General features: G+C 44.4%; 1 protein-coding gene and 1 pseudogene across 3 annotated transcripts in view; one reads left to right on the top strand and one right to left on the bottom strand.

The window, feature by feature from the left end:
- The window catches only part of SLC11A2 (solute carrier family 11 member 2), a 56,614-nt gene that overhangs the window by 23,537 nt on the left and 10,890 nt on the right, over positions 1-22,187 (top strand). For all 3 annotated transcript variants that reach the window (XM_075265651.1, XM_075265653.1, XM_075265652.1), the window contains exons 12-16: positions 554-673; positions 2,324-2,473; positions 4,673-4,746; positions 6,219-6,372; positions 15,509-15,562. In XM_075265651.1, coding sequence (XP_075121752.1) covers positions 554-673; positions 2,324-2,473; positions 4,673-4,746; positions 6,219-6,372; positions 15,509-15,562 — 552 coding nt within the window. The remainder of the gene's footprint in view (positions 1-553; positions 674-2,323; positions 2,474-4,672; positions 4,747-6,218; positions 6,373-15,508; positions 15,563-22,187) is intronic.
- Positions 12,973-13,065, bottom strand: LOC142196351 (U2 spliceosomal RNA; annotated as a pseudogene).

The following is a 22,187-nucleotide window of genomic DNA, read 5'->3' on the forward strand; positions in this document are numbered from 1 at the left end:
TACAAGTCCACAAAATTACTGATTTTTCTTGCATAGTTCCAGTCATTATGGAGGTGTAAGAGATAAAAGAATCAGGTGTGTGACCGTACACGATATGTACCTATAGACCTTGTTAATATGCCATGGATTTGCCATCGGTAAATCCGCTTTTTTAAAAATTTATTTATTTTTTTAGAAAATTTAAAACCGAAATGTTAAGACTGAATTGGCCTGAGGATCTGCACTTGGATTATCTCCATTGTATTTTAATAGAGCTAATCCGTGACTTTTCCCTGCAGTATTGCAGCAATAATATGTATAATATGGAAGTACCAGTACATTATTTCTGGGCCAAGGGTGTTTGGGCTAATACTACTATTATTATAGGAGATTGCAGGCTGCTTTTGTAAACTAACCAAATGAGGTTTAGGATTGTTAGGACACTACTTTTTATTTTGCATTTTTGCAGTGATTTTGACTGGAGAGGCGCCTATTCAGCTTTCTTTACATATTTCATGGGCCTTCAGAGTAGACATGTTATCTGTTAGCTTATCTGTGGTTTCTTATTTTCTAGGGTGTCGTTTTAGGGTGCTATTTTGGACCTGCTGCTCTTTATATTTGGGCAGTTGGGATATTGGCAGCAGGTCAAAGCTCTACTATGACTGGCACTTACTCTGGACAGTTTGTTATGGAGGTAAGTAAATAAGATTCCTATAACATTACATTCATCTATTATCTGGGAAAAAAAACTGATTGTGAATCTTCAGGTGGGCACCACCCGTGTCACATGGAGTCTAGGTGATTGATATTTAGATGTATTTTTATTATTTTACTTGTATGCATGATCACTCAATGGATCTGCCATTATTTCTTAATTGTGGGGTCAGACTACCAGGAGCCCCAGCAATCCAAAGCATGAGAGGGGCACAGTGCTGGTTTAGGGTGCCGGAGCAGTTAAACTGCCACAGGTAACAAAGCACTGGCATATTTGTGATGGGAAATCATTGTTTTCCCTGCAAAATGTAAAACTTTGTGATTTTTATTTTAATTTTTTTCATTTTTACTAGGGCAGTGAAATAGTCCCTATAAAATAATTACAAGAACACTATTAGGGTGCATGCACACTACGTAACGCCGGGCGTGTATGAGAGCCGTACACGCCGGCATTACGGCAGACTGCCGAACACTTCCCATTCACTTCAATGGGAGCGCTCGTAACAGCGGCGTTTACGAGCGCTCCCATTGAAGTGAATGGGAAGTGTTCGGCAGCCCTGCTGTAACGCCGGCGTGTACGGCTCTCATATACGCCCGGCGTTACGTAGTGTGCATGCACCCTTAGAGGAAATTCCAGAAAGATGAGGAAAGAAAAGGTGAAAGCTGTTCTAAAGCCATTGCTTAGGCTCTGGGACAGCACCAGAACAGAATGCAAGTTATCTCTAGATAAAGAGGTCAGAGCAGTCACTGTTCCAGAACAAACTGGACTAACAAAATTACTCCAAATTGCAAATAATCTAGGAAGTGACAAAACATCAAATGTTCCCCCGCAGTAGAGACTGATGGGAGATTGAGCACTTGCTGCCATGTTTCACCACAGATTGCAATGATTGTAGGGAGTCCCATCAGTGCGGCACTCTGATCAGCTTATTGTAAGGGAACCCTTCCATCAAAAGGGGATTATTTAAAGTAGACAACCCTATTAAACCCCTGCACAGCCTAAAATGGCTGCATTCAGGGAACAATTGATTACATTCCCAATTGCACATAAGGTGGATTGTTCTTTAAATTTAGGCTAGTATCTAATAGCCTTTGTAGTTGGGGCTTTTAAAAGAGTATTTTAGGCTTATACGATTGGTGAGCTATCCTTTGTATGGGTCATCATTCAAAGATCATCGGGGTCTGACCCCCAGGAACCTAATGGATCTGCTGTCATTGCTGATCTGTGAGTACCACTTTCACGTCACAGAACATATCAAGGGCCTGTCTGCAGCTCATTCTCATTCAAGTAAAAGGGCTGAGTTGCAATATTAAGCACATCTGCTGTACAACGTATGGTGATGTGCTTGGCTTCAGTGAAGGCGCCACTGCACTCGTCCATCAGCACTTCAGATTACTGATGTGCAGAGACCCCAGGTGTCAGTCTTCCAGCAATCTTCTATTGATGACTTGCTTAAAGGATTTGTTATCAATCTTATTAACTCTTTAATGTAATCTAGTGTCCAGCCTTTGAGACCACGGTAAGACCGGTATATGTACTAAAGATGTATGAATGAGGTAGATTTAATAATGCATATAATTTTCTCTAAATGATTTATTATTAATGTGTTACTAACTTTTTGTTTTTTAGGGTTTCCTGAACTTGAAGTGGTCACGATTTGCAAGAGTGATCCTTACTCGATCTATTGCAATTACTCCCACTTTGCTTGTTGCCATTTTCCAAGATGTTGAGCACCTAACAGGAATGAATGATTTCCTCAATGTGCTTCAGAGTCTGCAGGTGAGATGCCTTCTGTGCTGTATCATGAGTTCATATGGCAAATCTGTTTAGCTATTCTTGCCAACTCTACAGAAACTTCTTTGAGACTCATGGAAGGACATTGTATTCTCTACTGTTCTTAGCAGTCCAGAATTGTTGCATGAGAAAAAAAATTTTGGCATAATATTTGTATTTGTTCTGACTAGAGATGAGCGAACACTATTAGAAACAGCCGTTTCGAATAGCACGCTCTCATAGAAATTAATGGAAGCGGCTGGCACGCGGACTTTGCCGGCGGCTGGCCGCTTAACCCTCCACATGCCAGCTACGTCCATTCATTTGTATGGGAGCGTGCTATTCGAAACTGCTGTTTCGAATAGTGTTCGCTCATCTCTGACTCATTTTAGTTTGAGTCAGAGTTGGAGTCAGTAGCTTTTTCCCGATTCTGACTCAAACACTACCTATAATCGGTAAGGAGTCCAATTCCACAGCTCTGTGTTCAGTATAGTCATAAATATAGTCTCAAATTAACCCCTTCAGGCAGATTACCCTACTAGGTACTGTCATGAGTTTGACATCAGTTTTCATGACAGACTCCCTTTAACTATAATCTTCTCTCAAGTAATCTTATAAGAGTTATGATAGGTAGAGTTAGTTGCTTGGCAGTTACATACTTCTACAAGTGGCCATATAAAGGATACAGTCCTATGAAAAAGTTTGGGCACCCCTATTAATCTTAATCATTTTTAGTTCTAAATATTTTGGTGTTTGCAGCAGCCATTTCAGTTTGATATATCTAATAACTGATGGACACAGTAATATTTCAGGATTGAAATGAGGTTTATTGTACTAACAGAAAATGTGCAATATGCATTAAACCAAAATTTGACTGGTGCAAAAGTATGGGCACCTCAACAGAAAAGTGACATTAATATTTAGTAGATCCTCCTTTTGCAAAGATAACAGCCTCTAGTCACTTCCTGTAGCTTTTAATCAGTTCCTGGATCCTGGATGAAGGTATTTTGGACCATTCCTCTTTACAAAACAATTCAAGTTCAGTTAAGTTTGATGGTCGCCGAGCATGGACAGCCCGCTCTCAAATCATCCCACAAATGTTCAATGATATTCAGGTCTGGGGACTGGGATGGCCATTCTAGAACAAGAGACAAGAGAATGTAATAGTCAATTCACACAATGGGACTGAGGGCCCTACTTGCAAGAGCTTACAATCTTCTGTATGAGGTAGAGGTAGAGGGGATGATACAAGAGGTTGGAGTCTGGACATTTAAAGTTATAGTACGATATGGCATCATATCTTGTGGGGTAATGCGGGAGCGTGAACAGTGAAGGGTTAGTTTTAAAGATCCCAACTGTGGAAAGGTTTAACATTAGGAATTGGGATAGGCCTGTATGAAAAGGTGTGTCTTTAGTTTTCATTTGAATCTGTAGAAATTGGAAGTTAATCTGATTGTCTGGGGTAGAGCATTTCAGAGAAGTGGTGCAGCTCGGGAGAAATCTTGAAAACGAGCGTGGGAGGTTCTGATAATAGAGGATGTAAGTCTTAGGTCATTGAGTGAACGGAGAGCAGGGGTTGGGCATAGACAGAAGTGATGGAGGAAATGTAGGGAGGTGCAAAATTATGGAGAGCCTTGTGGATGAGGGTGATAACTTTATATTGTTTTATGTATTAGGCAGCCAATGTAGTGACTGGCATAGACTGTAGGCATCGCTGTAGCGTCTAGCCTGATAAATGAGCCTGGCCGCTGCATTCAGAATAGATTGTAGAGGAGAGAGTTTAGTAAGGGGAAGACCAATTAGTAAGGAGTTACAGTAGTCAAGGCGAGAATGAATCAGAGCAACAATAAGTGTCTTTAATGAATCTGGTAAGGAAAGGCCGGATTCTGGAGATGTTTTTGAGGTGGAGATGTGACACAAGTGTGTGAGTGATTGGATATGGGGGGTAAAGGAAAGTTCAGAATTAAAGATAACCCTGAGGCGGCGGACACACTGCCTAGAAGTTATAGTAATGCCAGAGACTGCAATGGAGATATCGGGGTTAGGTCTGTTAGATGGTGGAAGCAGCAGTAGTTTCGTCTTTGAAAGATTCAGTTTCAGATAAAGAGAAGACCTGATATTTGTTGCTGCATTCTGCATGTGACTGTGTCTATATATTTCTTCTTTTGTTGTTGGACTGATTTCCCTTTTCTTATTTCATTTAAGCTTCCATTTGCTTTGATACCAATACTCACTTTCACCAGTCTTCGGCCAGTGATGAACGACTTTGCAAATGGACTGTAAGTATAAAGATAACTGTTGGTGATATTCAGTGTGCATCATGAGATTTTATGTAATGTTAGAGAAATTTATCTCTGAAGAAAAAGTAAAATGACCATCAAATTTAGGTTGCTTGGACTATTTTCCTGCTTGAATGATATGAAGAGATTTTGGAATTCCAAAATATTAAACTGATTTAATGTTCATTAGTGTCACACTACAGCAATGTGAACAGTGCATCGTAAGGGGCCATTATGCTGTGCACCATTATATCTTTAGATAATCCAATAAATGCACCATTTCCTTGTAAAAAGCAGTTTTTAGATATATGCGAATGAAACTCAAATACAATGGAGGGTGCCAGAGCCTCATCTTTTGAATCCTGAATACAATGTCTGAGCTCTTGAAGGTTCTTGCATACCCCTATTACACTCATTTGCATGTATATATAACTGTTTTTTAAGTGCATACTACTCTTTTTCATGTTGCTTGTTGGTGCCTTTCTCATTAATAACCTGCTTATGGAACCAGGTGATCTAAAATATATTTGCAAGTGTATATATTACCATTACTGACTTGGGCTAATATATGTAATTTCTGAAACTTAAACTTTAATAAGCAACAGAATTTTCAATTGCCCAGGTAAACTCTGCTGAATACCTCCCTTTGTCTTGATTGATGTCTCCAGCTCCTTCTGATGTCACACTCTTTTGCAGTAAAAGTGTGGTTTATCTAGTACTTCACATGTACGCCCCATGATTGTACAGCTCACGCCTGAACTTTTAATCTTAAATGGTCACTAGCTTTGCATAAATTAATAGTGCAAGCAAATATAAGAGACTAAATTTTACCTTTATCACAGGCATATGTTTCTTTCTCTGCTTATTTGACTCCCACTCAACTGACTTTCACTCTGAAATCTCAGCTTAATCTGTCCTGCGAGACAGGACTAAAGTTCACAGAGGTGTCAAATTACAGCTCACAATAGAAGTCTATGGTGAGAGGAGAGGGAGGAGCGAACAGGACCTGAGTGAGAGGAGAAAGAGAGACACAGACAGAGGCTTCTGAAAGGGAATAGGCTGTTTCTATTTTACCCCAAGCTCTTTATCTACTGCTGTACAGGCCAGTACTTGACTATATTATCCTATATGATCCTTATAGTGAATGAGTGAGTTATGGAGCATATTCTCCTCTACTTTCTTTGTGCAGTGTATGGGAGATATAGCAACTTATCTCCACTGAACAGCTCATGGACAACTGAAAATTAGAGAGAACCTGCCATGAGAAAATCTGCTTTATAAAGGCCAGAAATAGTGTTACTCCTCATGCACACCCATTATGCTATTGATTTATTCAAAGTTTCTTGAAAGGTTAGGCACGCTTTAGAACGGCGCTCTGTCAGGTCATAAAGTATTTATTTTGTGTTTAAATATGATATTTCATCCTAATCTTAAACCATATACATGATCATGAATTTTATTTCTGCCTACAGGGGGTGGAAGATCGCTGGCGGTATCCTTATTCTAATAGTATGCTGCATAAACATGTACTTTGTGGTGGTGTATGTGTCTTCACTTGGTCATTTGGCGTTTTATATTGGAGCAGCTATCTTGTCCGTTCTCTATCTGTGCTTTGTAGGATATTTGGTAAGTGTGGTATTACTAGTTTATTCTGTTATACGTTATTGTTTATAATTTAACAAAGCAATGAGAGAACCTATATTTATTATATATACGGTAGGTTTCTGTTATATACCGCGTGGTGTAAATATCTCTAATGATATGTATGCCACTTCTGGGGTACATTTTTATTTCTAAGGCTTTCAAGGTTTTAGAAGCACAAGATTTAAATGGGCTATGTACAATAAAGTGCAAAACTCCTAGGATTCGTCTCCTCTTCTGACATGTCCATTTTAGTAAATAATTGTACAAAATAATAATTCTGGAACATAATTTCTTATAACTCTGCATTGAGCCATTCCTCCTAGAAATGTATGCATAAACTGACAACTAGGTGTTACCAGTCTGAGGTGTATCCCTCTGATACTGTCCAGTCAGTACTGACAGTATCAGATTGTTTGGAATGGTTACACCCAGTTGTCAACTTATGACTCCAGTCTTGGGAGTTTAACCCTTTAGTTGCTATGTTCTATTGCAATTACAGCATCTAAGGGGTTTATCCTACATGGTGAACATCATAATTAAGCCAAGAAAACGCCCGCAATGCAGGTTTTAGTTACCTCCCCATTTCCTATATGTTTTTAATAATGGAGGACTATCCATTATTATGATGGAGGACTGTCCGCCAATCACGGGAACAGGATGATGTTAGCCCTGACAGATTTCAGTGGAGAGTTACCAGGCATGTATGACTTATTATACGCCTGAGAAGAATATGAAAATCTGTCTCCCAAGATGTAAACAGGGAGACAGTGCCTCTGTTATGCTGCCCTCTATAGCAAGCACCCTGAACAACATGCCCGAATTCCCAGAAGCCTTTGCTGCATGAGGCGAGGTTATAACCAAATCAATTTCTCAGCTACGGACGGCACCATTTTTGATTGAAAATGCGTTTATTCACAATCAGTCGTCAAGCAAAAGTATTTACAAAGTACTGCGTCGCAGCGCATTTGATACACAGCTTACAATACTTGCACAAATAAATAAATAAATAAATAAATAGAAATACTTTTCCCATACTTAATGGGGCAGGGCGAAGCAGAGACCCAGAAGAAGTCTCCTGAGTGCTCTGCCTCGTCCTACCTCATACCAGTACTTCCTAGCCCCACAGCATGCATGCATTCAACAACTAGCTATCTGACATGTGGAGGAGGGGGGGAGGGGAGTAAACACAGTGCCCGAAGCTTTATTGAAGAACACACAAACACGAGGGAGCAACACAATGTCTATTCTAACTAACACAATAGCACTGCCTGAGCACCCGAGCCAGCTTGGGGGAGGGAGGGGAGGGAAGGGAGGGGGGAGAGAGAGGGAAGACTGGCTCAGAGCTCTGACAATGCAACTATACCAAATGCAAAGACAAAAATGGCAAAGTCCCAAAATGGAGGAAACAATCGAAGAAAAAGGCTTCTCAGTCTTCTTCCTCGTCTTCGCCTCTCAGGCTGTCCAGGATGGTGTAGTCCCGCAGCAAGCTGTGGATGAGCCTGCAGCAGTCCTGAAAGGTGACTTGTTCCCTCCTGAGAACAAGCCGGTTTCTGGCGAACCAGATAGCGTCTTTGAAACAGTTGAGGATCCTCCAGGCCTTCTCGCAGTCTGTCTCTCGGTGGGTCCCCGGGAAGAGTCCATAAAAAACAGAATGGTAAGAAAGCTGGTTCCGGGGGACCGAGTCCTGCAAATCATCCTCCAGGGCATCCAACAGGCCCTGAGCAAACGGGCAGGCCCAGAAAAGATGGTGGGTGGTCTCCTCTTTGAAGGGACATCTGGGGCAGTAGCGCGTCTTGCTCAGGTTGCGGGCATGCATGAACGACCTCACCGCCAAACCTCCCTGCACGGCCATCCACGACATATCCTTGTGCCCGTTGGTCAGCTGGGCCGAAGAGATGTTCTTCCAAACGACCTCCGCGGTTCCAGCCGGCAGCCCTGGGATCTCCTCCATGATGTCCTTAGCTCGGATGAGCTTATGGACGGTCTTGGGTTTCCAGAGGTCAGGCTTGAGCTCCTCCAGCTGGTGCTCCCTCACGAACCGGGTGACGTCTTGGTAGTGCCAAGGGACGGTCCAGTTGTAAGGGACGGAGCTGTTCCACTTGTCCCATCCTAGGCGACGCCACAGGGGTAACAGGAACAAGCGGGACATGGCTCGGCCTGCCGATTCCGTTCCAGTCCTCAGGGTTCTGCGGACACAATCACAAACAAAGGTTAGTCTCAACAGAGTGGGGATGTCGGGGACACCCTTACCTCCTTTGGACGGATCCTTGTACATGACGGCCCGCTTCACCCTGTCCATCTTGGAGCCCCAGATGAAGTGGAAGACGATCCTGTAGATGGCTTTAACCACGGTGTTGAGAGGTGGCCAGGCCTGCGCGGTGTAGAGGAGCACAGGCAGGATCTCATTCCGCAGGACCAGTGTCTTCCCTTCCAGCGAAAGCTGTCTGAGGCTCCACAGTCCAATCCTCTGGTTGCATTTGGCCAAACGCTCGTTCCAGGACTTCAGGGCCGCTCCCTCCTTTCCGAACCAGACTCCCAGGATCTTGATGAAGTCCGGTTGCACTGTGAAAGGAAGGGGAGAGGATGAAGCCAGACGCCAGTCTCCGAAGAGCATGACCTCTGACTTGGCACAGTTGACTTTTGCCCCCGAAGCCCGGCCGAACTTCTCGCAGGTCTGGACGAGCGCTGAGACCGATGATCTGTCGGAACAGAAGACGGTGACGTCGTCCATGTACAGCGAGCACTTGACCACGTGGTTGCCAGGTCCCGGTGCGGTGATCCCTCTAATCCCTGCATTCTGCCGGATAGACTCCGCGAAGAGTTCTATAACACAAACAAAAAGAAGGGGTGAAAGAGGGCAGCCTTGTCTGACCCCGGAGAGGACCGGAAAGGGGTCAGTCTTCCAGCCGTTCACCATCACCGAGCTGTGAATGTCAAAGTACATTAGGTCGACATACTTACAGAACCCCGCACCCAGACCGAGTCTGCGGAGAGCCTTAGCCATGAAGGCGTGAGAGACACGATCGAAGGCCTTCTCCTGATCAAGACTGACCAGGGCCGCGTGTGCACGGCGGTCTCCGATGTAGTGCAATGTGTCTCTCACCATGGCTAGGCTGTCCGCAATCCTACGGCCAGGAATGCCGCAGGTTTGGTCGGGGTGGATGATCCTGTCGATGACAACCTTCAGTCTCGTCGCCAGCACCTTGGCCAGGATCTTGTAGTCCACGTTGAGGAGAGAGATGGGTCGCCAATTCTTCAGCTCGCACCTGTCGCCCTTCCGCTTGTACAGGATCGTGACCAGACCTTCCCTCAGCGACGGCGGCATGGCACCCTCCACCACCATCTCCTCGTAAAGGTCCTTCAGGTCCGGGCAAATGAGGTCGCCCAGCGCTACGTAGAGCTCCGCTGGGAGACCGTCACTGCCCGGGGTCCTTCCGGTCCTAAAGGATTTAGCGGCAGAGAGCACCTCTTCCGCCGTCAGAGGGTCATCGAGCCCCTCGGCACCTGCAGGATCAAGGGTGTTAGTGATACCTGACAGGAACTCCTCGGCGGCGTCATCATCGATGGGCCTTTGGGAGTAGAGGTCGCGGTAGTAGTCGTGGACGACTCCCATCACTTCCTGCTTCCCCCGTCGGATGTTGCCGTCCTCATCCTTCATCTCTGTCACAGGCGTGTGGCCGGCGTGGAGTTTCCTGAAAAAGAACGAGTTACATTTCTCACCCTTCTCCAGTGTCTCCACTTTGGAACGGAAGATGACGTGCTGGGCCTCCTCCTCGAAGTGCCTTTTCAGGTCCCTCTTGGCCTCGGCGAGCATGTCCCTGACGTCCCAGCCGCAGCGATCGAGGTCCATCAGTGAGTTGAGCTCGCGCTGCATCCCCTTGAGGTCCCTCTTGCGCTGTGACGCCTGCTGGCGTCCCTTGACCTGGAAGAAATGACGGATTTGGAGTTTAACATATTCCCACCATTCCCAAACAGTCCTGAAAAAGAAGCGGTCGTTACGCCAACACAAGTACGCATCTCTAAGCTCCGCCAGCGACCCCTCATTTTCCAGCAGTGCGCAGTTCAACTTCCAGGAACCTGGGCCAGGAGGAAAACCGTGGCCCAGAGTACCCTCGAAGAGAATGCCCCTGTGGTCAGAGAAGAAGCAGGGGATCATAGAGTGCCTTACCTGGGTGACCGATCGAGAGGTGAACACAAAGTCAATCCTGGAGCGCTGCGAGCCATCCGGGCGGCACCAGGTATAATTAACTGATGCCGGCCCCATGGAACCCACAGCGTCCCGAAGAGAGGCTTCGGACACCATCTCGATCAGTAGCTTTGACGTGACGTCCAGCTTCGCAGATGTCGAGGAGCTTCGTCCGTCCGCTTCGACAGGGCAGTTGAAATCCCCGGCCAATACCACTGCTCCGGTGGTGACGAGCTGAGTGCGCAGGATCTGGAAAAGCTCCAGTCGCTCGGCCTTCATGGGGGAAGCGTACACGTTGATGAGCCTGAGAGGCTCGCCCGCCCAGGTGCCGTCGATGACCGCAAGACGGCCAACGACGAGCTCCTGGACGGATTCAACAGTGAAGGCGTTCCCCCTAATGAGGACAGCAATACCTGCGGACTTACAGTCGCCCCCACCAAACCAGTAGGACGGGCCGTGGCTCCACTCCCTGCACAGGTGATGGTATGACCTGGAAGAAGGAAGGGAACACTCCTGCAACATAATAACATTAATGTTAGGGATAGCAGCAAAAAATGCAAGCGTCGTCTGTCGTCTCCTCTTCTCTCTCACACTTCGCACGTTGATGGAAAGAAGGTTAATTCCTGCCATAGTGAAAAGGTAAAAGGGTTAAGTTAACAATCAGAACGATACATGCAAGTTACCGCTCCCATCATCGATGTCTGGGCCCAACTCCGGTGTCCCGAGGCTGAGGCCGCTTCCGTAGATGTCTTCCTCCAGATCCTTGATCACTAGGGCCATCTGGCTGGGAGGTCCTTCCCCCTCTAAGACGGCGACGATGTCTGGGTCCATCTCCGTGGCGGAGTCGTCCACCAGCTCGTCGACCCTCTTCTCCAGTTCGGTGACCTCAGGGATAGGATCTCTCTGGACGTCCACCTCGATGGCGTCCTCTGAGGCCTCTATGGCGATCTTCTTGGAAGAGTCGTCATCTGAGTCCTCCCTGTCCTTCCTCTTCTTGGGCTGCTTGGGCGGCTCTGAGGAGACAAGAGATCGACAAGGGAGGGGGGGGAACTCCTCCATAGACAATACCGAGGTAGCTGGAGGAAGGACTGTTAGTGCTACCTCGGGGGAAGGGCGGGTGGGGGGTTGGGTGTTAACAGGGGTGTCCACCGAGGTTGTGGAGACTATAGGGGTGGAAACCTCGGTGGGGATGGAGGTAGGGAGGGGTGCCGATTTCTTACCCTTGGCCTTTCCCTTTTTCTTCTCCTTCTCCGGTCCTGGTTTCTTCTCCTTAGTGGCCGCCTGGGCTCTAGCCTGGGTCCCGGAGGGACCGGCCCGAGCCGCTGGGGCCTTGGCGTTTCCGGCTGGGGCTTTTGAGGCCTTCGCCGGTCCCGCCTTGGCCCCGGCAGAAACCACGGTGGAGGGGGGTTCCTTGGCCACGGAAGCCCAGGATCGGGTGCGCATCTTGCAAGCCTTGTAGACATGGTCCGCCATGCCGCACAGGTTGCAGGTCTTGGCCGTGGGGCAGTCCTTTGTGGCGTGGCCCTCCACTCGACACATCCTGCAGGCGTCAGCTTTGCAGTCTTTTACCTGGTGGCCCTCCTTTCCGCAGCGCCGGCAGGCCTTCGGTAGGTCGGGGTACCAGATGAGACCACTGCTGTTACCTAAGGAAAATGTTTGAGGGAGATGCCTTACCTCGCCGTCCCTTCGCAGTTTGACGACCACCGACCATTTCCCAGTCCAGTAGCCCGTCTTGTTCAGGATGCGAGTGGGATCCCGCAGCACTGTGCAAAAACGAGCCAGGAACCGGGCGATGTCTCCGGGTGGGGTGTGCGGGTTCCTCATCGTTACCGTCACCCTCCTCTCATCCATCTGGACAGGGCAGCTGCCCAGGAAGGCCTTGAAGGGGGAGCCCGGTGCCGCTGACTTGACCGCCTCCCAGTACCGGCGGCAGATCTCCATACTTGCAAAGGTGACGTAGAATAAGCCCGTCACAAAGCTCTGGACGCTGAGGGTCTGGCAGGGGGAGAAGCCCTGGTCTGCCAGCATGGTCCGGCAGAAGACCTCCTCGCTCAGGTCCGGGAGCCTCCCGTCCACCTCCCTAAGCTTGAGCACCACGGTCTGCTTCATCCAGGGCTCCAGTGAAGGAGGTCCCTGTTTCCGCAGACCGGGTACACCAGGCCCGGGGAGAGCTTCAGGGCTGGCGTCTCCGGTTGCCGTCTTCCGTCCGACGTCTTCTTGAGGAGCAGCAGCGGTGGTTGCCACGACGTCCCCTGAAGTCGCCATCTTCGTCCTCTTCGTCGTCTTCTTCTCCAGCAGTGTTCTAGCTCAGTTGCTTCTTCAGCTGCTCTCTCTTGCTCCTCGTCGTCCGAAGTGTTCTATCACTCGTAGACAAGGGGCTCGCGTTCTCGGCCCCGAACTGGTGGGATACAAGGTTTCTCTGGAATCAGAATAAATTCTGATAAGAACAGATACTACACTTGATCTTAGCCATAAGGCCGAGAAGCGAAGCTACGCGAAGCGAGAAGCTACGGACGGCACCATTTGTCTCTTTGGACGTCATCAGCGCAGCCTTGAGAGAATTGATTTGGTTTCAGTGAGAGGCTGAGAGACCAGATTGTGGGGATAACGTCTATCCTTAGGGAGAGACCACCTTCTCAGGATGGACGTTATCCCCACAATCTGGTCTTTCAGCCTCTCACTTAAACCAAATCAATTCTCTCTAGGCTGCGCTGATGACGTCCAAAGAGACAGAAACGGTGCCGTCCGTAGCTGAGAAATTGATTTGGTTATAACCTCGCATCATGCAGCAAAGGCTTCTGGGAAGTCGGGTATGTTGTTTAGGGTGCTTGCTATAGAGGGCAGCATAACAGAGGCACTGTCTCCCTGTTTACATCTTGGGAGACAGATATGCATATTCTTCCCATGTTCCTTTGCAGTGGAGCAACTATGGCTGTATAATATATGGCTGTGGCTTGTGGCTGTATAATATATGGCTGTATCTCCATACACCTGAGAAGGTGGTCTCTCCCTAAGGAAAGACGTTATCCCCACAATTTATTATACGCCAGCAGTATGAACTAGCCACAAGACCCAGAATCTATTATGGCTCTGTGTTGTAGGTGTCTATAATGGTGCATTTTGTATAGCTGTATATTGATTTTGTTTTCTATATTATTTTCTGTACTCTTCTCAGAAGAAAATAGGGTTTTCACAATGAGTGTGGGACTATAGGAACACTGCGTGCTACCTTGGAGGGTCAGTGTTTGGCATATGGGTGGGGCCTTTAAAGGGAGTTTGTCACCAAAACCCAGCATATCAGCCCAGCCCAGCAGATAGATTGTTTCAGATCACTCTATCCTGACCGTAGTCTCCAAAGGTATAAGCGACAGCGTTCTTGTTGCTACAAAGAGCTCATTTATCTATTGCCAAAAATTTCAATATCTCAGCAACTGAGTTTCTGATTCACAAGCGGAAAACACTGTTTGATCACTAAACATTTTCACATAGACAGATGCCGCAGAGTTACCTTACATATTAAAAGGGAAATGGAATATTAAACGTATAATCTAGTGGATTTTATCCTATCCCTACCAGTTATTTAGTTTTGTCTCTTGTGGCAAGTTCTAGCAATGCTATGATGCAAAGAAGGAAACTGCACCGAGCAACTGTCTGTTGTCACCCAGAGGTGGTACAGCAGCAAGGGCCCCCAACATCCACACAGGATAGCAATACAGTAGAAGATGTCCAACAACGGGAAGACACCGCGCTCACTCTGACAATTTGAAATTCACTTGCAACTTTTTTCCGTAACAACAACACGACGCTTACAAAAGCGTTTCGGTGTAGCCCCCTTTGTCAAGCCCAAAAAAACTACACCAGAGTATCGTGAAAGATTCCAGGAGGTACTGGACCCACTGGCATCCCATCCACCGGGGGCATATTTCCTACAACAGGACTGGGTGCAGCTGCAGCACTGTAATCATGAAAGGCCTTTGCTTCACTTGAATGTTCACAGGTTTATCGTCTCTCTGGAGCAGCACCGTACAAATCCCAAAATACACACCACCATGGTGGCGGGGTTGTTCCCGGGCAGGCTGTCATCGGTTGACAGATGTGTGACAATTGGAGCTTTCTGCGAGCATGTACGCCAAAGGCAAGAGTAACAACGTACCATCCGACAGCCAGGCCAGGGAGAAATAAGATGGGAGAAAAATAGCACATTGGGTGAGCCCCCAGGATTCCTACACATGGTGGTGTGTATTTTGGGATTTGTACTGTGCTACTCCAGAGAGATGAGAAACCTGTGAATGTTCAAGTGAAGCAAAGGCCTTTCATGATTACAGTGCTGCAGCTGCACCCAGTCCTGTTTTAGGAAATATGCCCCCAGGGATGGAACGCCAGTGGTATCACCCTTGACAAAGGAGAATACCCCGAAATGCTTTTGTAAGCGTCATGTTGTTGTTACAGAAATAAAGTTGAGTGTGAATTTCAAATTGTCGGAGTGAGCGCAATGTCTTCCCCGTTGTTGATTGTCTTTCTACAGTAATGCTATGATGTCCCTGGTACCACTAGGACGAAACAAATATGTTCATTTCCAAACAGCTGGGACCCCACACTCCATGCAATTTTTTCCCTGTGCCAATGCAATAATGTATAATTTTATTTTAACCCTGTAAAACTTGATGAGCTCCACAGCATATAGTTCATGTGACACGGAACTGTCCAAGATTATTGGCTGCATCCCTGCCCATATAAGTGATTGGAGAGTAGATAGATTGGATGGGCATCATTTTCAAGCCCTTATAGATTTTATCAACCACTTTTTATTTGTGTTTATTTTGTTACACCAGGTTTGGGATTTGTCTGGTTGTATCTCTTGTAGTGTCGCAGATTCTAGTTATTTCCATATTTTTGGGTTGTTCTAATACTGCTTTGTCATTCTTCACACAGGTATGGCAATGTTTGGTTGCCCTGGGTGTGAAGCTCCTGGAATGCGGCCAGACGGTAAGCATCCACCAAATAATGCTTGCCGAAGATCAAGCTAATGCCGCTATAAATTAAGGGAGTGACGTCTATCTGGGCATGGCAAGTAGCCATCAGAGCCAGTGTGTATCTAGGGTTTACTGTGTGAACATACTACAGAGTATGTGCAATCTGCACAGAGGACGCTGTGTATCTTATGAATTATGGTTGTATAGTTTTCTTACTTTCTCTTACTTAATACAATCTGCATTGCTGATACAGGTTCTACTATAGTTGTAGATATCCATTTGTGCTGATCTATTATGTAAGAGACAGAATAATAATAATTTGCTGTTTTGCACTTTACTCACAACTGTCATACAACTTTTTCAGTGGTAATACAGATTCACTTTGTACTACATTTTATATGCTATGGAAAGTCCAGTATACACTAACAAGACGTTGAATACTTAATTTCTCTGTGCATGTGATTTCATAGCAACTTCCTAAAATACAAAATCTAGGCTTATGCTATTCCTATGCACCAGAGTAGCAGGACCTTGGGAGTCTGATGTCTGCGCACCCACCACTGCCTTAATATCAGCAATATCTGTAAATAAAGAGGTTGTGCAGCCATGGGAATATCACAGTATCATATCAAAGCTCCATCTTTAATACCTTTATTAAGGAATAAGGTTTCTTATATTTAGTACTGAATGTAGCTGTGACATGGAATCATATGTTAACGTGGAATCTCCTTTATCTTCTGTGCCAATAAGTGTTGGAGATTTCTAAATCATTGTACATTTAGACACTTTACACTACAATAAGCCGTAGCTTTAGCAAGCCGACGGAAGTCCATGATATGTCAAAAGATTGATTAAAGTGGAAGTCCCCTTTACATTAGCTGTGACAGACATGGATGGCTTCTGTAAGTCTCTATAATTCTGATAAATTAATACCACAAAGAATAGAAAATGATGACACTGTTACGGTGACTTTTGATGCAGTCTAGCGTCTAACGCTGCATTTAATGGAGAACACAGGAAGACATTATGCTTGCACAAGACATACAGTAGATATGTGCTAAAGATCAGGGTACTCTCCCATGATCTTAGACTCTCACCACATTTAATAAGTGCCTGAACTCTCTTTTGGCACCACGTTGGAATCTCTGACACTACATTTTGCCTCATTATGATTGGCATGATCTTTTGGGGATGTGTTGTTCTTTGGGGACATGTTGTAAGATCATCTCTGTGATCTTACAACATATCCTCATTTGTGACTTATCTTCCTGTATTAGTACATACCTCTTTGTTAAATGTGTGTAAACCTAAAAAGTTTATCTAAAAACTTGTTAAAAGCCTGCTTATGTAGAGTTCTCTGTAGTATGATAATGGTAAAATGACACATGTAGTATGTTGTAATACACAGCATAATACAGTATGTAAAGATGTACTGGAGTATATTGTGTATGTTTTTATTATTAATGACAAATGGCACATCAAAGCTGCTTAAAGGCAGTATAGCTTTAAAGGGATTTTTCCAATTTGGATATCGCATACATTCACAGTATATGCCATAAATGTTTGTTACGTGCAGGTTTCACCTCTGGAACCCACACTGATATCCAGCCTTAACCCCATTCCATGGCTGTGAATGGAGAGATGACAGTGTATGTTCATCTTTCTCCATTCACTTATGAGGGACATGCCTACTCAAGACATTATCTAACACTCATAGAAATGAATGGAGGACGGCATATGCACACCCACCTCTCCTTTCATAGTGGCTGTGGTTTGGGAGAACAGTGGAGATCCCAAAGGTAGGACCCACATCCATTTAGACATATCACACTTATAGCATATCACGTGGATATGCTTTAACTGTTTTAGGTGGAAATACCTCTTTAAATGAAGGTTCATCATAAACATTTCCTATCACTTTGATATCCCATAAGATGTCTGTCAGCTGTACATGTAGCCAGTAACCTCTACCAGTTACTAGATCAAAAGTTCCCTGGTTCTTGTCTTCTGACTTGGACTTCCGATCTGTCATTCACTGCCATATGAAAGGGAGATTTACAACAGAGATCTTTTGAAGGTTTATGATGTACATAGGAGTTCAGTGGCCCTTCACCCTGAAAATAGTGGGGGTCGTGGCACAGACCCTCCTTTATATCATCGAACTTGTCTTAGTGATGTCATAAAATGCTTAAAGTTAATGCTTCCCTTTTTAATAAGATCTTCTATGAAGTTGTAAAACCCTGAAATCCAGGGGTCCTGTAAGTCCGTGACTTGTTTTTATTCAGTATTGCTGAGAATCTGCAACTGCTTTGTTAGCCACATTAAAGTAGTTGAGGATATTGTTGAAGCACAATTAAAGGGGTTGTCTACTTTAGTTAATATAGGGGTCTGCTATTCTCTTGGCTGGAGTAGAGCGTTGGTTACAGAGAGTTTCTCTTGCTCTGGCTGGCCTATCATTTGTTACACAGAAAGCCTGATGATTTAGATACACACTGGGTAATGCTTATTTTCCCCTGTAGAGGGGGCCTTTGGGCATTTCATGCCTCCTGTCAGGTTTCCTCACAGATTTCAGCAGGTTGCTGGAGGTCCTAGCAGGGGAACACTGTGATTTAGCTTAATGCTATGGGTTCCTTTTAACTAGCAGGGATTGTCTAAAGTGGAGAACACCTTTAGGCCGGAGACATACATTGAGTTTTTGGTGCACATTTTGTGTTTATTTTTTTGAGCGAAAGTGGATTCAGCAGGAAATCATTCCTTTATAAGATAAGATGATCCTTTACGTCTCATTCCTTTTGAACACTCTCCTAGCTTTTTTCCCAAAAACTGCAACAAAAACTTAATGTGTGTCTTCAGCCTTAGAATAAGATGTTATTGTATTGTATTGTGATTCTCCATTCTTAATGAACCTACAGCGCAGGTTTACCTTTTCGACAATTCCTATATAAGTCATGGCAAGATGGAGGCCCATGAACATGATATCCATAGTTTTTTGCTGAACATCTCTTTCCACACTTCCCTCGTTTGCTGCTATTAAGTCCCAAGCGGTCCCAAAGAACAGAAGCCTGAACGCTACTGAGAACCTATTGTAAACAGGACAAAATCTTTTTACAGTGTCCCTGTATGGTGTAGGATTAAGATTTCCGTACACTTGGAGGCCCAACTTAATCAATGAGAAGCCCCAAACTTATTCCTGCTTCACCAAACTACAATAGCGAATGTTCTCCGGGTATTCTGCTAACCCAGAGAACCAAGTGGTGAAGAGCGAATCTTCATGCAGACAGCATACATTCAGTGGTGATGTGCTTCACAGTTCTCCATATCTACTTACCGTGAACACTGTGGGTCATGTCATTGTGGATATGCTATGAAAGTGGATATCCAAATCTATTCTTACAGATCTCTTTCAGGTGTATATATATGTGCATATGTTAGGATGAAGCCTTCTTGAGCCAACTATGCAACTGTGCAAAATGTAGCTAAGCTGATGGACTGGCAAGAAAAAATCCTATTTTACGTTGTAGGATAATGCATTTTGAGGTGGGGAGGGGGAGCCATACAGTCTACCTCTATAGATTATATAATGTATAAACCTACTGCAGGCAACAGGTCAGAGTTTGTGTACACTGGAAAAGTGGGGTTACAAAAATGTCTTCTCCTTTCCTTTTGACTTGCACCCTGTCAAATGAAGCTATTGTTAACACACTCAAACCCTCCATGGGTATTAGTCTTATTGGTGTGACCTCTCCGTTCTAATTGTAATGTTGTTTTTCACTTTTGTACCATTGTGTTCTCCCAAGAATCATACATTTACCTTTTCGTCCCTATAGCTTTATTGATTTATTATGTATGTTCATTAGGCTGAACTTATTGGGTCATTTTACATTCTAGATATTGTATGAATCTTAAGAATATTTGTTTATTTAGTCAGAATGCATTATAAGGAGAACACAACCCTCATATAAAGTCTACTTGACATAAATGATCTTAAATCTTTCAATAAAGGATTGCAGATCATGAGTCGCTGGCTTGGTGTGTCTTATTTAAGTACAGATCTACTTACAAGAATCTCAGTATTGGGGCAACACGGTGGCTCAGTGGTTAGCACTGCAGCCTTGCAGCGCTGGAGTCCTGGGTTTGAATCCTGCCAAGGAAAACATCTGCAAGGGGTTTGTATGTTCTCCCCGTGTTTGCGTGGATTTCCTCCCATACTCCAAAGACATAATGAGAGGGAAAAAATATACATTGTGAGCTCTATATGGGGCTTACAATCTACAAAATAAAAAAAATAAAAAAGAAGAATTCTCAGTATTGAACAAGTTTACAGTCTCATGGTGCGGACAAGCTGAAACTGCTGCCAGGAGAAAAGTCCTGGTTGGGAGCTGAGCAGAAAACGCCTCTTCATTGGACAGTCCTACTAATCTTGTTGTCTGTCTATACTGAGGCCTAGTTCACAACTGCGTTCGGGCTATTCCGTTCTCCTCTCCACATGAAAAATGTGGTGAGAAAAGTCCTGCAAGCAGCACTTTTCTCTCCACATTTTTCGTGTGGAAACCACATGGACCCCATTATAATTTATGGGTTTCCTAAGGTAAGCACTTCTTTATGCAGATTATGTTTACGTTCAGAGGTCCCCAAGTGCAACGAAATCCCATGCACAGATGTGAACCAGGCCATAAATTGCTAACTGGACTCCAAAGCATAGAAACAGACGTTTCAAGCAATAAGTGGCAGATGAATGAATCTTTTCCTGTCTGCTAAGATTCTCCTGCTCTATAAGATGCTGCCTATGTTGTCATAATGACATGTTCTCTTTAAATACAGACACATAAAGGATTTTTTTAGAGGGGATTTCTCATGATAGACATTAATGACATATAGCCACAATATGCCATCAATGCTTAATCTTTGGAAGCTAAACCACTGCGCGAACAAATTGACAAAGGTGCTAGAAAAGTGACCTAGCACCTCTTTAAGTGTGCTTCAAAAAAGTGCAGCTTCCAGCAATGTAATCTCCAGTAGCCTTTTATTTATTGGTAGAGGACCCAAAAGTTGGATCCCCAGCAATGTGACACTTAACCGCTATCATGTGAATAATGAGACGCCTTCAAGAAATCCATGAGCAAGAAGGTGTAGAGCAAGTGAGCCCTTTTGTACACCAGAGAGTCCACTTGATATTACATATTAGCTGAAAGTGTTGTGATAGACAGGGGTTTACTTATACTAAGTTGATAGAATAAGGGCAGCACAATTGGGTAACCAAAACTACATAAAGCAACACCATCAATGTTATATTTTGTCAACAAAAGCAAAAAAAAAAAATAGTGTACTAGTTTAGATAACTCCTCAGTCAGGGCTCCCAGCAAGAGAACGGAATTGAGCTGTGGGTGCGGTACATTGATGATATTTTTCTCATCTGGAGAGGGAGCGAGGATTCATTTAGCTTACTAGGATGTAAGAGCAGAACAGGCAGGAATATTTTGGAAGAAGAAAATTAGTGATGCCGAGCAAATGATGCAGGGCACAGTTCATGTATGTACCAGGTTATCTTACAAACGAAATACTGCAAACTGGAGTCTGCTACGTGGGAAAAATGATGAAATCTCACAATCTAAAATTAAATATAATAAACAGTCGTCTGTTATTCTAAGCCCATGTAAAGTAAATTCAGGATGTTTATGGAAATGAATCTGAATTATTTTAGCCACATAGTGGCTGATGTCCAAAATGCCATCCGGATTATAATTCCTGATATCTTATTCTCCAAATGTTATGATGGCTGGAGGAGTCGACTTCTTTGCTGTTTCTACATGAGCACCTCATCCTTCTAATAAATACAATTCTACGTTAAAGTACATTTCATGTATAGGACGCTCATTTCAGCACATGTTGAATTGTTTAGGATTATTGTAACCTGAAATGAATTCTCTCCAAGCTAATTCTTAGTATACTTTCATACTAGCCTGAGAATGTATGTACATTATGTGACTACTTCCGGGGCTTCTTGTATGTATCGGAAATTACTATTAATAATTGTAGTAAACACATTCAGAAGAATATTTAAAGGGATTCTGTCTGCACAAACATCAGTTATAAGCTATACCACTGTAGGGCAGGTCACGGATTCCAATGGTCCCTTTTTTTAATATGATTGATGAGCTCTAATTATGAGAAATTCAGCTTTTTAGGAATGTGCAAAGAAGGCAAGTTATTACCATATTAATAATCATATTGGTATCTTAATAACATACCATATTCCTGCAAGAAGCTGTCGAAAATATTAGACATGTGAACTCTCTATTACAATAACCTTCCACACTTAATGAAAATACATAGCCATGACATAAAGGATGCAGTTATGTCGAGTTTCACTTGAATGGAAAGCTGTAAGATCCAGTGACATTGTATAAGACACAACATATGGCTGTTTTATGCTATACTATGTGTATGAATACTGAAATAAAATGGAGAAAATACAGTGAAAGGATGGTACCTGTCAACCCATCATCTGCTGACAGAGGGGATAGCTTGAAGGACATAAAGAAATGCAGAGTATACAAGGAAGCAAAGCAAGCAATGGCCGCTTTTAAGATAAGAAATCCTCTGCCATATGTAAAATACATTGTCTTTACTATTAGAAT

Source organism: Leptodactylus fuscus, chromosome 2 (assembly GCF_031893055.1).
Source record: "Leptodactylus fuscus isolate aLepFus1 chromosome 2, aLepFus1.hap2, whole genome shotgun sequence".
Taxonomy (NCBI): domain Eukaryota; kingdom Metazoa; phylum Chordata; class Amphibia; order Anura; family Leptodactylidae; genus Leptodactylus; species Leptodactylus fuscus.